General features: G+C 38.6%; 1 protein-coding gene across 3 annotated transcripts in view; it reads left to right on the top strand.

Moving 5' to 3' along the window:
- Positions 1–12,535, top strand: part of PKN2 (protein kinase N2) — a 53,286-nt gene extending 40,751 nt beyond the window's left edge. For all 3 annotated transcript variants that reach the window (XM_035332663.1, XM_035332665.1, XM_035332664.1), the window contains exons 8-22: positions 152–261; positions 1,669–1,812; positions 1,950–2,025; positions 2,359–2,533; positions 2,753–2,882; positions 3,309–3,445; positions 3,541–3,616; positions 3,704–3,795; positions 4,775–4,951; positions 5,621–5,683; positions 5,770–5,846; positions 7,138–7,280; positions 8,267–8,374; positions 9,942–10,022; positions 10,103–12,535. In XM_035332663.1, coding sequence (XP_035188554.1) covers positions 152–261; positions 1,669–1,812; positions 1,950–2,025; positions 2,359–2,533; positions 2,753–2,882; positions 3,309–3,445; positions 3,541–3,616; positions 3,704–3,795; positions 4,775–4,951; positions 5,621–5,683; positions 5,770–5,846; positions 7,138–7,280; positions 8,267–8,374; positions 9,942–10,022; positions 10,103–10,306 — 1,793 coding nt within the window. In that variant the 3' untranslated portion in view covers positions 10,307–12,535. The remainder of the gene's footprint in view (positions 1–151; positions 262–1,668; positions 1,813–1,949; positions 2,026–2,358; positions 2,534–2,752; positions 2,883–3,308; positions 3,446–3,540; positions 3,617–3,703; positions 3,796–4,774; positions 4,952–5,620; positions 5,684–5,769; positions 5,847–7,137; positions 7,281–8,266; positions 8,375–9,941; positions 10,023–10,102) is intronic.
- The last annotated feature ends 2,824 nt before the right edge of the window (positions 12,536–15,359 follow it).

The raw sequence follows: 15,359 nt of genomic DNA, 5'->3' as shown, positions 1-15,359 counted from the left end.
GCCCACACTATTATGCCCATAAGAACCAATTAAATATGAGTACTTTTTTCTTTTTCTTTTTTTCTTTTTGAAGGAAACTTACTAAAGATTTTTTTTGTTTGTAGAAAATCCTCTTATAGTTTTAATCTGAGTTTGTGTACTTTACTTACAGATGAAGTCTGTGCTGTACTGAAGCTGGATAACACTGTGGTTGGTCAAACCAGCTGGAAACCTATTTCCAATCAGTCATGGGATCAGAAATTTACACTGGAACTAGACAGGGTAAAGATGTGGTCTTACTTCATTGACAGCTATAGTTGATTATGTAGACTAGCGTCATGTTGCTTTATATCATTTTTTTCCTGTTGTTGTGATTATGTGCAAATTTCACATGTGCAAGCATTCCTGTGCTTAACAGAAGGGTTCCCTGGAAATAAGCTGATTTACTGGGTTGCCATTCTACAATTTTTACCTCTTCTGGCATATGAAGAGACATAATGTTTTTGTCTAAGACATAACACTTAGCATCTTTTTAGTCTGTAATGAAGGTACTTAAATTTTTATTCAGATCATCAGCTTCTCTTTATTTATCAGGAAATTCTCGTATTTGATGGTGTTTAGATATTTTGGGAAAGTTCTATCATAGAATTTTTAGTATTTATCCATAATACACATGTTCTCATGTGAAGCAGTTTCCTGTTAGTACTGCAGAACAAAACCAGCAGTTGTGGAGTCCTGAAGTCTTGATTATTTTCAGATTAAGACTAGAACTAGTTAAAGTTTTTTAGCTGCTCTTACCAGCCTCATATGGGCTCTCTATCTAAGAACTCTAAATACAAAGTGGCTTTTTGGTGCCAGAAAAGAATCTTCTTGCTGGGTATGGCCACATAGCTTCCCATGGTTGAGACCCATGTTCCTAATTGCATCGTGTTTTTATCTGTTGCTTCCTTTTAACTTTTGTTTCTTTGAAACACTACACCTAGCATATAAAGATAGAAAGCTGATGCATCATGATGAAATTAAATTGTGCTAACTGAAATCAGTACTATGCAATGCTGATGTATGGTGCTGCAGGATTTCTTGCAGCTTGTAGCAGCTTTTGTAACAAGCCTATGATACCCTTAAGAACATATAATCCCACCAGCAAGATACAGAAGCAGTTCTTGTTAATTTAAAGTTGTTGGCCCCTCTTCATGGCCATGTTAAAAAAAAAAAATGCATGTGTTTGTACAGATACTGTATAATCTTACATCATGATGCATATCCAGATACAAAAGTGTCACTGTATAGCCATGAAATGCAATTTATACTTGTTAATTAAATGGAAAACTAGCAAAGTTGAGCTTTCTAAACACAGTTTAAAAACCTCTTCCTGGAGCTTAAGCTAAGATGCATTCAACTAGCACTTTTGTTTGACTGAAAAAGACTGTGTGTTTGTGACTCTCCTTCTATGTTTGGGAGTTTTACATTTACAATTCTTATTTGGACACTGGATACCACATTTGAACTGAAGCAAAATGTGATTATCCTAGCCAGAGTTTGCTCTGTACAGTTAGTTAGCCTTGACGCTTGTTTTTAAAGTAAAAACTCTGCATCTTGGTCCTTGAAGCACTAGATCTTATGACTGTGGAGAGCTAACTATTGCAGAACAATTAATAACAAGTAATTTCCTGTGTGTGTTTGTCATAGTCACGTGAACTGGAAATCTCAGTTTATTGGCGTGACTGGAGATCTCTGTGTGCAGTGAAGTTTCTGAGGTTGGAAGACTTTCTGGATAACCAACGACATGGCATGTGTCTCTATCTTGAACCCCAGGGCACTCTGTTTGCAGAGGTAAGAACGTTTCATTGAAACGCTTGGGCATGCTATAAGCTATTATCTTGCAAAATAGTTTAAGACTTTTTCTTAAATATTTAAGAACACATTTTGTTCTGAAACTTAAATTATAATGTGCATTATTTGAACTGCAGGTTACATTTTTTAATCCAGTTATTGAAAGAAGACCAAAACTCCAGAGGCAGAAGAAAATTTTTTCGAAACAGCAAGGTAATTGTTTAATATAAATACATAAAGCTTAAAAGTTGTACATACCTGTGATTTTTTTTTTTTTTAGTGAGACCTAATGTTTGTCTGTGAATAAAACAGCTGATAATCAAGTATTTGCACTTAGATTGCACTTATAAATGTTTTGGTTTAGAATTCCTTATTATGCATTAGCATTTAATAGTGAATAATTAGGAATTGCTAAGGAATATGAAAAATTCAGTTTGTTCTTCATGAACTATAAACTAATGAATATGAATTTTTGTTTTTAATTATAGCTTTTCGTAATAAGTAAGGAAATTACTTGCGCTCTTTCTTTTTTCACAATATCCACAGGCAAAACATTTCTCAGAGCTCCTCAAATGAATATTAATATAGCCACTTGGGGAAGGCTGGTGAGAAGAGCTATTCCTACAGTAAATCACTCTGGCACCTTCAGCCCTCAAGCACCAGTGCCTGCTACAGTGCCAGTGGTTGATGTACGCATTCCTGAACTAGCACTGCCAGCCAGGTAGGCATATCTGCCATTTTTAAGTACTTCTAGGAGCAAAAGTAACGGTGAAACGTTTACACACTGATGTACATAAAATATGTTTTAAAATCCATTTTATAGACATATACCCACAAGATGTGCTCTAGGAGAAATACAGGTAACATGGTTTTAAGTTAGTTTTCATATTTTTAAAACTTTCCTTGCTGTATACTGAGGAGTTACTTATTTTCTTGCCAGTGACTCTCCTGTAGCTAAATTGGACTTTGAACTTGAGCCTGAGCCTCCACCTGCTCCGCCCCGTGCATCTTCCCTTGGTGAAATATGTGAATCTTCCTCTGAGATGAAGGCTCCTGATATGCCAGCTCAGGTAAGTAAATTGAAGAATTTGGGGCTATATAGTTTAACAAGGTTGTAATATCGGTATCTTTATGATGGACTTCTTCCTGTGCACTTCAGCGTTACGCTCCCTGTTGAGACAATTCTGTATGTGTAAGTTATGGATGCCCTGATTACTTGTCTCCATGGGTGGTGTGTATAACTTGCCATGTCATTGTTTGGTTCCATCGCAGAAAAAATAAATATAAAATTCATCAGAGTATTCAGGGAAAAAGCCCTTTTTATTAACAAAGGGCAGAATAATTGGAGGAACAGGTTTCATCATTCTGTTAAAACCTTGCTTATCTATATCATCTTGAGGTATAATGTTTTAGCTTAGATAGTTCTTGAGTTAAGAATTTCTGCATCTGTTTACTTTAGCAATCTTTTAAATTCTCAGACTTATTTTTCTTTCCAGGATGAAGTAACAGCTTTCGATTTTGAAAATGGCAGAAATAGTATTGTTCCAAAACTCCAGCCTGAAATAATCTGTGAGCCTGATGTTTCACATTCAGACATAAAATATACCAGTGTCCGAGAGCCTGAAGATAGAAGGTAAAAATACAATATTGTTAGTGTTAATTATGAATGTTTGTTGAAGTTAACAAACTAGAAGAGTCTTTTTAATGCTTATTTATTTATTTATACAGAACACAACAAAGGTTTCAGTTCAGTCTGAAGGATTTCAGGTGTTGCGCTGTACTGGGTAGAGGACATTTTGGAAAGGTAAATGTCAAAAGGCTGTATCAAATGTCAAGGTTATATCAAAAACTAGATATAAGACTTAAATATTTCACTTATCTTCTGGTTTAGGTGCTGCTGGCAGAATACAAAAATACAAATGAGATGTTCGCTATTAAAGCCTTAAAGAAAGGAGATATTGTCGCTCGTGATGAAGTAGACAGGTCAGTTTGTAATATTTAATACGTGCATTACCTGAATCAATTGCTTTCTTTCTGCATGCAACACAAGTATAAGCCCTACCAAACGGTAGTTAAATTCCATGAAAGAGCAAAACAATTCATCTCCCTGCACAGTTGGCTGTTACAGACCCTTAGCCTTTGTTCTGGGGCAAGGAGAAAGCAGTACTGGTTATTTTAGTGCCCCGCTTATCATGCCTGTGTTTTTAACCTTTTTCGTCCATTCAGATTATCTTGTAATCATTACTTCTAACTACTTGTTTTATAGACTTCCATCACATTCCAGGAGGACAGTGACTATGTTTTCTTTGCTGGCAGAAATATATGATGGTATTTCTCAACCTGTGACATACTGTCATACTCTGACCATCATATTTTGCCTTAAGTCCCATGTATACGCCATGATTATGTTTTGATCTCTTTGCCCAAGAAGTACGATCTTTCTCTGTCTGGAAGTGAAATGGCAGTTAAAAAACTGTCTAGGTTCAATGCAAGAAGATGCCTTTTACAACTGTTTAATAATTACTGTTTTCATTTGAATTGCAGGAAGACAGATAACTGTATTAAGAATAAGTTACAAATTAACCAACTGGCTTACAGAGAAATAATCAGAAATGATCGTAGACATCTGTGATATCATTACTCTTTTTTGACTATATATATTATACATGGTTAAAATAAAAATGGATTAAAGCTAATGCCACATGATATTGATGCATACTATTTGGAATTTGGAAGGAGAACTAGCAGGATTTAGTCTTTGTGGAACACTGGGTTGCCTATTTCATTTGTGAAAGACAAATGCCATTTCTTGAGTAATCTAGCATCAACTTACTATGTGTGGAAATATTAAAAGTTCTCTCCTAAAAGGAAAAATATTCTTATCTTTGAGGAATAGAGGAAAAAGCGTAAGATCTGTGGTTTTGGATTCATCTTTAAATTGTACTGATTTTTCTGTTTGCAGCTTGATGTGTGAAAAGCGAATATTTGAAACTGTGAATAGTGTAAGACATCCCTTCCTGGTGAACCTTTTTGCTTGTTTCCAAACCAAAGATCACGTTTGCTTTGTAATGGAATATGCTGCTGGTGGGGATCTGATGATGCACATTCATACTGATGTCTTCTCTGAACCAAGAGCAGTGTGAGTATCCATCCCTTTTTGTGGCGTTAATGGAAGGGCATTTTGTTCTGTTTCAGTGAACAACAACTGCAATATTCATCACCACACACTGTGTTATGTCACTTCAGAAAATACTGTTCAGTTTTCAAAAGGGGAAAGATTCTAGCTGATTTTATTAGAAAGATAGGTGTACAGGTTTAGCGTACCTGAAATCTAAGTTGAATGCAAAAATGGCATACAGATACTTAATGTTTATAATACTTTTTTGGTAAAGATTAAAAATTTAAAACAATAATTAAAATAACAGGCAAGGCCAAAAAAAAGTAGTAAGATAAATTAGAAATTCTTCAGTTTTCTTCAGTTGCATGGCAGTGAACACTACAAGAAAACTTACCTTCCAGCTTGAAAGCTGCAAATTCAAATATTTTTGATATTTGACTTTAAAATCCTGACCCTCTATAAAGATAATGTAGTGGGTAATATTAGTGGTAGGGGAACAGTTGAACCAGATGATCTTGAAGGTCCTTTCCAACCTTAATGATTCTATGATTTTCTGATTCTAATCTGTAGCTGAAAAGGCAAAAAGTATAATCTTCAGAGGATGGCTAATAAAAGATAGATTATGATCTTCACATTCTGAAAAGCAGGACTAGCATCCATTAAAACTTTAAACTTCAACTTTTTCAACAGATTCTATGCTGCATGCGTTGTTCTTGGACTTCAGTACTTACACGAGCACAAAATAGTATATAGGTAAGTAGTGATTGATGCATTTCTAACAGATGACTTTCAGCTATTCTGAACAGTACTAAAAAAATCATTCTCAAATATTCATTTAGAGATCTGAAGTTGGATAACTTATTGCTGGACACAGAAGGCTTTGTGAAAATTGCTGACTTCGGTCTTTGCAAAGAAGGTAATTGCTCTTAAATTTCTTTCTTCCTTCCTAGGAAGGTTCTGTCATCTCACTTGCTCTTGACTGTTCTGTGAGATTTGTGAACTGCCAAATGTATATAGAAGGAAAAATACATCTCTGATTGTACACATGGGGAGATGGAAGGAAGTTCCTTAGTGGGAAAATACCAAGAACACCTGAGCATAGCCTTTTTTTAATCTCAGTTGTGAGGAACACCTCTTCTGACTCTTAAATCATTTTCTTCATTCTAAAGCTAAGTTGACAATGAAATCAATCCACACAACTTTTACAATGGTTTGTTTTTCTTTACTCTCAAATACTTACATATAAGTATATAGAAATAACAGGCTAAATATACTATAGCTAAAAATGAGAAAATTATCCCCAATGGGAAGCTTAAATGCTAGAAGATAACTCTGAATACACCTACTGGCAACTACCTTTCAAATAAGACAAAATAAAGGATTTTTCTGCATTGAGGAAAGTGCCTTTGTTAAACCCCATTGGAGGATATGGGGAGGGAAGATCTGACAAGGCGTATTTCCTTTTCCAGTTTGTATAGCCTGTCTCCCAAATATTCCTCTCTTAGTTAGCCTAAGGGGGAGAAGAATTTTGTAAATTTGGTAGGTGGTCAAACATGATTATTGCTTTTAATATCCGAGGGCAAGTTGTGAGACTTCAGCTCCAAATTCCGCAAATGATGAAAGGAGATGAGGACCAAGAAAGCTCTTTAGTTTACTGACTGGTTTTCTTAAATGGTTTTCTTAAGCTTTTCATAGCACCTCCACACACACAGTGGCATATCAGTGCTTGTGGTGCTGTTTCTAACTGTGCCTCTCTTGCATAGGGCTTATTCTGTTCAAGGTCGTTTCACTGTGCTCTGTGTTTTACTATGTGTAGCCTTGCCATTGCAGAAGGATCTGCAATAGGCATGTCTGACTGAACTAGAGTACCACATTTTCCTGTACAAGCTAATAAAAACATAGCGTAAGATTGTTTGTATCTTTCCAAGCAAAGATAACTGGGTGACAAAACTGTAATTGGAGGCTTGATTTGTCTCATTGTATAGGGATAGAAAAACTTACATTGAAGCACACTTAAAGCAAGGGCATGAGAAAGAAGAGTTGCGGGAAATGTTTTATTTACCTCCTTTAGACTGAGGTAACTGAGACAGACCATGGAACCTCAGTATCACTTTGCTGAAGTTGTGTTAGAGGTTTTACATGCTGAAGGAATAGTTTATGGACTTGCAGAAAATACTGCTTGCTTTTCATTAATTGTAACCTTTCAGGAATGGGATTTGGAGACAGAACAAGCACATTCTGTGGCACACCAGAATTTCTTGCTCCAGAAGTGCTGACAGAAACTTCCTATACAAGAGCTGTAGACTGGTGGGGTCTTGGTGTACTTATCTATGAGATGCTAGTGGGTGAGGTAAGTTCTAGTAAAGATACAACGCAGTCATAAGACAAATATATGTTAAAAATATTACAAAACTATCATCCTGTCAACATCTAATATGCCCCTATATACCACAGTTAGATCAATATACAGTACGCATAGGCATACCTGGTTTTACCATGAGCATTTTAGTCTCATTAAGTAGGAATAAGTTCTGAGCAGCTCTTTATCTGATATTAGCAACTATAATGCTATAGAAATCAATTAGTCGTGTCAGGGGCTTGAGTTACCAGCTGCTGTGGAAGTAAATGAGTCATAGTTGGTCCAAGAATTAACCTCTAGATTTTTTGTTTTTGTTCACTTTTGTGAAAGATTATGCCAAATGCAAAGTTACTTATGATTGGAATTGCACATACACTTAAACAGAATGCCCCCAGTTCTGTGTAAATGAGATGGTAAATAACTACTCAGTTGTTTACTATTAATGCATACATAGCCTGGCCTCCTGGTCTGTTTTCTAGAGTATCTCCGTGATATCTCCACTTTCATATTTTTGATTATAACAAAGACAGTAACTCCTTTCAGGTTTAATGGGGGGAAGGAGAAGAAGAGTGTGGGCTGCATCTTTCAAGCCACCTTATAGTAGTTTCTGTTCTTAAGCTATAACATGCTAGAGGTATTACAAAAAAAAGTCTTCCACATGTTACTTGTCTCAAGAGCTAATAGAGGCCTTCCACACTTCCTGTGTACCTCATGTCAGAGTTCAGAAAAGATACTACTTCTAGGTTTTACTACTTTTAAAAGCATGCTTTAAAGCATAGTCCTTTAATTAAAAAAGAAGCGGGGGGAGGGTAATGACTTTACTCTCTTCCTTATGGAAGGACTGTGTATTTCTGGGACAACAGGAAGTTTAATTTTAGGGAGTTTAACTCCAAATTGTCAGCTGAATCTTGTTTTAAATTGTAAATGATTTTTAAGCTTGTTTAATAGTTGTGGGATTTTTATTACTTACATTATAGTCTCCTTTCCCTGGAGATGATGAAGAAGAGGTGTTTGACAGTATTGTAAATGATGAAGTAAGATATCCACGCTTTCTATCCACAGAAGCCATCTCTATAATGAGACGGGTAAGAAAGTAATAAGATATATTACAGTATTACCCTCTTACCCCGTTTTGTCTCCTACTTTAAGAAAATTAATCACTTTTACGAAGCACAAAGTACTCTTAAGAACCTATATGCAACAATTTTTTTTTCTACAATTATATTTCTTACTTCTTTATGCTGTGCCATGCTGTCTATCACTATTTTTTTTTGCCTTAAATGTAATCTGTGCCATTTCACTTAATTATTCAGGAGCAAGTTTTTCTTTTTGAAATGTGAAACGCTAAGATCTATTTTCTCCCTGAACTAAGTTTCAATATCGTCTCTAACTAGAGAAGTTCCAGTTTCATTTTCTAGCAGAACACTGCTGCATTGACTTGCTTGGTAGATTAACGTAGTCACATGAACATTTTAATTCAAAGACTTTATAACTAACTCTTTTTGGTTTCATTCCAACTGGGGTAGGGAACTCTATACACGTGGCATCTACAGCTCTGTTCTTGGCAAAGAAAGGCTGATTTTGATTTTTATTAGTGCTATTCCTTATTGTAATGTCTCTACTAGCTTCAGACATCATCTTTAGATGTCTCAGAGGCTTATCTGAGTTGATGGAAAGGCATTTCCTGGGGAGGGGTCCAAGGCTTGGCAAGCAGTATTGCTTAAGCCACTGAATACTGTTGGTCTAGCACCCAGTTCAGCAATGTGAAGCAGCATGAAAGTTAAAGCATGTCACAGTAACTGTTGTTACTTATTATTTAAGTTAGAGCATAAACAGCTCAAAATGAGTGCTTTCTTCCAGATTGTTTTCCTAGAGTAAAGAAAAAGGCAGTACTGGAAAAAGCTATTTTTATTGTGAAGTGCCTCTATCTACATTGGCAGGTAGAGAGAATACTGCTACGCTGCACCCAGAATGTGCATGCTGTGAACTTCATGTTTGTAGCTTACTAGTTTTATCTCTGTGTATACTGTTCCCATCTGAGCCAGTCCTATACTCTCCAATAGTGGGCTTTCATGGGGTCTTCATCTACAATTTCAAGTTGCTTTGTTTCCACTATGAAAAAAGACTTCAGTAACAAAGTAGCCTCAACTAGAGGCTGCCTAGAAAACTGCTGTATTTGGCTGGGTATGCAAAGTAGTATCCACCCCTCTCTAGGCAAACCAGCTCCTGTGAAGTAGCTGGACGCAGCAGACAACAGCCTAGTCTCTTCCGAGCCAAGCAAGCTGAAATACCAGCTTATATAGATTCTACATCCACTCCAGCAGAAATCATACTTTAGGATCTCTGTGCTAAACGCTAGCCCCACAGATTACCTCAGGTACTAAGATGTGGTACATATTTGTAGAGTAAGACAGGTGAGTTTGCTCAGTACATGTTCAGAGCTAGGCTGCTTAAAGAATCTTGCTGTGAGATCCAGGTGTCTTTAAAAGAGCACTGCTGGCTCTGTCTACAGCTTTGTCCTTACATGTTGAGAACCAAGAGTTTTTCATAGGTCAGGCAGTATAAACTTCACTGTCCATCCAGTCTTGGCATTGACTCTTACGCAGTAGCATTACTCACAAATTTTCATGCTAAAATATCACGTTTTGTCAGCTGCTACGAAGAAACCCAGAGCGGCGTCTTGGAGCTGGAGAGAAAGATGCTGAGGATGTGAAAAAGCATCACTTCTTCCGGGTAAGTCCAAGCTAGTGTTAGTTCTAACAACATTATTGAGTAGAGATGAGAAACTAAACGTCAGTTGGTTTATTTTACAGCTAATAGATTGGAATGCTTTACTGGCCAAGAAAGTGAAGCCTCCTTTTGTACCCACCATTAGAGGACGAGAAGATGTTAGTAATTTCGATGACGAATTTACCTCTGAAGCACCTATCCTCACTCCACCTCGGGAACCAAGGATACTTTCAGAAGAAGAGCAGGAAATGTTCAGAGATTTTGATTACATTGCTGATTGGTGTTAACTTCTAGACACTGTGAAATCCTAGCTGACTGGCTCACAAGAATGCCTCTCTCAGAAGAATACCAACCCTTCAATTGCTCTCTGTGCCACCTATAGCTTTTTTTTTTTTAAATCACATGAAGACCCTTTTAAGTACTGTTTTAACACTCTTGTGAAGAGTGGCCTCTTTGTATATTGTTTTTTATCTGAGCACTGGAAAGCAGTTCTATGGAGTTCTTAAGCTGAGTGGGTGAATCCAGCCTGTATTGAGCTTCCCACACATGGGCACACTTGGATCTGTACTTTCTCTCACGCTTCTACGGCAGATTACATTGGTTTTTAAGGATCTGCCTTAAGTGGGAAAAGCAGACTTTGAGCTAGGTAATCACTTAACTCTACTCAGCCACATGAAATAGAAGTTTGGGATACTGATGACACTCGCACAGAACACGGTTCTATCTGGAGAAGGCAAATAATTTCAGTTTAATATTATCTTGTGCAGTCTATAAAACTACACATTTCTATGTACACCTTCCTCTTGTGTTCTTAAAATAACGGTATTGAGAACAGCTATGCCTTGTTTTATAAATTTTCTATGGTATTTATTAGGAAAAATGTTAAATGCCTTGCCTCTGAGATAACAACAGTGTAAGTGCTTCCATTAAAAAGAAAAATTGAGGAAAAACCCAGGAAGTTTACCAAAGCCACTTGCCAAACAGTTCTGCCTTCAAGCTTTTTAAGCATGGCTTAAGACCCTGGTTGAAATGAAGAATGTAACAAGGATGTTGCTCAGTCTAACCACAAAGAGCAAAGCATATGCATTTCCCAAGCCCATCCACTTCTATACTCAATCTTACGCCTTTTCCACTCCTGCAGTGGACAGATAAGTTAACCATTCTGTATTTAACCACCTAGATCATCCTGTATCTGCTGTACAAATCATATCACCTTTAGAAAACATAAGGATTTTCAATGTATACATGCTGTGATCATGTATATGTGGAAGTTGTAATGTATTCTTATGTCCAGGCAAGTAATTTAATTATACCACTTCATTAATTTTGCACAGTGGCCGTGTGAACAACATAGAACTCTTGAGCAAAAAAAAATTCATATACTTTTAGGCCACTGAACTCCAGATCTTAGATTGGCAGTTACCAAGGGTAAAAGCAATATGTTGTAACAGAATGTATAAATATTTTTGATAAAAACTGTATATTTTATAAACTTCCTAACACTAAAGCTGTACCTCAAAAGTTGGAAAACAATTTAGACCAGACACTGTGTGTACTTGGAAACCAAGACCTGTTTTTGGCACCTGGTGTTCTGCAGGCAAACATGAATTCTTAGAAAATAAATTTTCCATGCTGTCCTTAGCTCTCACACCACTCAGAGTTTGTGTATTCAATCTCACAGGTGCATCCTAGCCAGGAGTTTGCTGTTGGTGGGCTAAGACAGTGAGAATCAGCACTCGAATTCAACACTCGAATTCAAAATCCCTAGTTCTGTTCATTCAAAGAAAAAATGAAAACCACTCAAGTGTGCAACACTGAGGTGGTTGTTTAAAATCATGATGCTGGACAGACCTGCAGGGTCAGGCAGAAGAAAGGCTTAAGGAAAAAAGGGGTAGTGGTTCTAAATCAGGCTTGCCCCTCCGTAGGAAGCAGGAAGGCATCTTCACCAGCTCTACAACTCATGTCAGGAAGAGGGAGTGAACTTTTCAGCATTACTTCTTTCCAAATTCTAATAAATAAGAAACATCATGTTCCTATATCAAGTGGAAACTAAATGCTAAATACTTTTGAGGTACAGTCAGCTTACCCCTTTTTGGTTCCCAAATATATATATGAGCATCTAACAGGGTGCTTAACGCTTATGAAAGTATCCTGAAAAATACCTTTTTGTAACTACATCTTGTACAGAAATTTTTTTTTTTTAAATCTAAGTAAATCACTAAAAAAAGTTAGATGGCAGGGTATGTTCACCCAGTTAAGCTGAAAGAAAGCACTAATTTTATCTCTGTAGTTTTTTAAATATTTTTAGGCAGATTAAGATTTTAAACCCTAGATTGTAAATATATTTTGCTATACTTTATCTGTATGTGGCTGCTCAAGCACTTTGTAAGGAAATTAGGATATTTTAGAATGGTACACTATGCATTAAAATGAAATGTGCCTTTAACAATGTCATTTTAAGTGTTTTGCAGTCATTAATATCACAAATTAAAGTTTTAAATAGAGTAATTTGTAAATTGTGTCCCAAACATGATTTTGCTGTTTCTTGAAGTGAGAAGTCATGTTTTTTTCTACAGGTAACTTCAGAAAACTTTCACTGAGGAAGGGACTTACAGAAAACCAGGCTCTTAGGGCTAAGTTCAGTGTACTCCTCCCACCCCCACACTTTTTTTTCAGTCTGTGAATAGGTGACCAGCTCTGAACATACCTTCTTTCAAATTGAAGGAAGGTCGTCTTCTCTGGTTTGGGTGAGCAGTCCTGAGCAGGGCAGGAGAAGATCCCATATGTTAAGTTGGCCAGCTTGACTCTGCCTTCTTCCCTCACAAGCTTCCTTTGAGGTCAGTGGGAGACAGCCCTCCCTCCTGGGTATTTCTTCATTATTTTCCCCCCCCATTATATAGGGCAGCTCTGTAAACAAACAAAAACCTGCACATAACCCACAGTAAACCTGTTCTTTAAGCAAGAATTAAGCTTTCTTTTCTGAGTTCATTTAGAGAATAAATCTCTTCTATTATTTTTAAGAACAAGCTAAAGTTTCATGAGGCTGTTCTTAGAGCCACCTAACTTCAGTACTTAGCTAGGCAGCCATTCCAGAAAGGGCTGGATCCAAACAAAGATTACAGGGAGTTTTAAGTAGTCTAAATGGCAGTTCAATTAACAGAGGAAGCACCTAAAGATACCAGGCCCTGTCCTTTGCTGTCTGTGCTGGATACAATCCTTCAGCTCGCCTGTGTCATCCCAGGCTCCCTGCAGGACCAGCTCCCCGCACCACCACCTGCACTTCTTAGCAGAGAACCCAAAGCCTACCAACGCCCCTCCCTACCTGCAGCTTGCCCATAGGCTCTGCTCATCATACAGGCTTGGCTGCAGCTTAGCTGCCGTCATACAAGGCAGTTAGCTAGCAGGCTGAAGTGCTCAGAGCCCTCTTTGCACCTGGGAATGTGCCCCAAATCAGGCTGCTGAGGTGCCAGGCCTCTTCCCACTAACAGGAACCACCCAGCTCAGAAGCACACCACCAAAAAGTCACTGCTCCCACTGCGCCACCATGGAGTGGCTCTTCCTGCCGCCCACCCCCACTAGCCTTTTCACTCGACACTTTTATTCAGGAAACAGGGAGAGCACAGCCTCATCATCCAGCAAGCGGTCACCTTCCGTGTTTAGCTCAGTACTCAGATTGTCCACCAGGAAGGCTCTGGCACCCCAATAATGGGTTCTTTTTGCTGTTCCTAAAAAAGCAGCATTACTCACAGCTTGCAGTTCCTGGAGGAAGCCTGTCTGTGGCCGTGTCCTTAGCAGCAGAAGGCAGACGAGCAAGGACATGTGCCTATTCGCCATCTATTGAGTCACCACACAGAGCCAGCTGGCTCCTGTGCCGCACCTCAGCCTAAGGGGGCACTGAGGCTACCAGGACAGCTCAAGTCCCAGGAGATAGGTTCTCACAAACAGCATCTCTTCAGCTTCACATCCATCTACCACCAGTCCAGCTCACAGCGACTGTCCGAGTCCCTCTTCAAAGGCAAGAAGCATCTGACCTAAATAAAACACACATGACGAAGTATGGTGGCTTGCCACAAGGACATATGTAAAGTTTAAACTCAATCAGAAGAGATACAGCTATCGCTTGTGGCTTTAAGGAGATTTAAGATGCCACTTTTCAAGAAGCTATGACTACTGCCCAGACCAAAGCTGCCTTTAAGTGACTGGAGACTTCCAATTTCTAATTAGTAACAGCAGTCTCTGCTGGACCAAAGCTGCTCCGACCTTCTGGTGCTATAGCCTTGATCATCTCTTCGTTTATACAATTTCCAATTGACACAAGGTAAGAACACACCTCCCTTTCACCAGCAGATGCAACGTTAGCATGTTCTCCAGCTGAAGACCTTGGAAGAACTTGCCCACAGAGCATCCTGAAGCACTGCATGGCCCAAAACCCAGAAGAGGAAGTCTCACCCTTCAGTACAGGGCCTGCGACTGCAGGGCAAAGGGTCACAGCTCCAGAGGTCAGAGGCGATTACAACAGCTACAAGAATGCAGCTCCCAGAAGCCATAGAGCTTCCTTATAGAACAGGAACCTTTTCTCCAGCAGCTCGCACCTTCCCCTGCACTGAACCGCTGAGGGTGAGCAGCCAGGAGCTCATTCCTGAAGGAGAAGCTCCTGTGAGAAAAGACAAATTTCTTACCTTCATTAAAGCAGCTTACTGAAGCGTTCATAACTGCCCAAAAACGAATTCAAAGTTGTATGATTTTTTTTCCCCCCAAAAAAATGCAATACATTAAGCTTAGTCTATTGGGATAAGAGGTAACTGTTCTCCCAGAGCATACAGCCCCTTCAAGCGTATTCCTCATCACACCTCTTCAGGCTGCAGTCAGCGCCATCTCCACACCACAGGAGGCACACGAACCAAACCACCTGCCCAAGTGCAGGAAGAGGCAGGGCCCAGCCAGGACGGCGTATCGCTGCCTCCATCTGCTATGTTCCCTTCTAAATTTCAATCCAGACAGCTTCTGCTGTATGTAACAAACTGCACTCACCCTTCACATGTCAATTGCTTATTCATAATACCTGAAAGCAATTCAAATAAGAGCATTACCATAAACCTAAGGTTTCAGGAAAAGTACGCTCGCTGTAAGAGGACTTCCACCTCTGCATTTCCAAGCTGTAACAGTGCGCTTAAGGCAGGACCTTGTCCACTCAAAGCATCACGCCTGCTCCCACAAAGGAGGCAGCAGAAGTATTGCAAACCAAGACTGGAAAAGGCCAGGTAACAGAAGAAGCTGCAACCCAGGTTAAGGAAATAGATGACATTAGAACCCTCCCAACAACAGGAACACCATCTTTTA

Source organism: Oxyura jamaicensis, chromosome 8 (genome assembly GCF_011077185.1).
Source record: "Oxyura jamaicensis isolate SHBP4307 breed ruddy duck chromosome 8, BPBGC_Ojam_1.0, whole genome shotgun sequence".
Taxonomy (NCBI): Eukaryota; Metazoa; Chordata; class Aves; order Anseriformes; family Anatidae; genus Oxyura; species Oxyura jamaicensis.
This window is presented reverse-complemented; position numbering and strand designations above follow the sequence as displayed.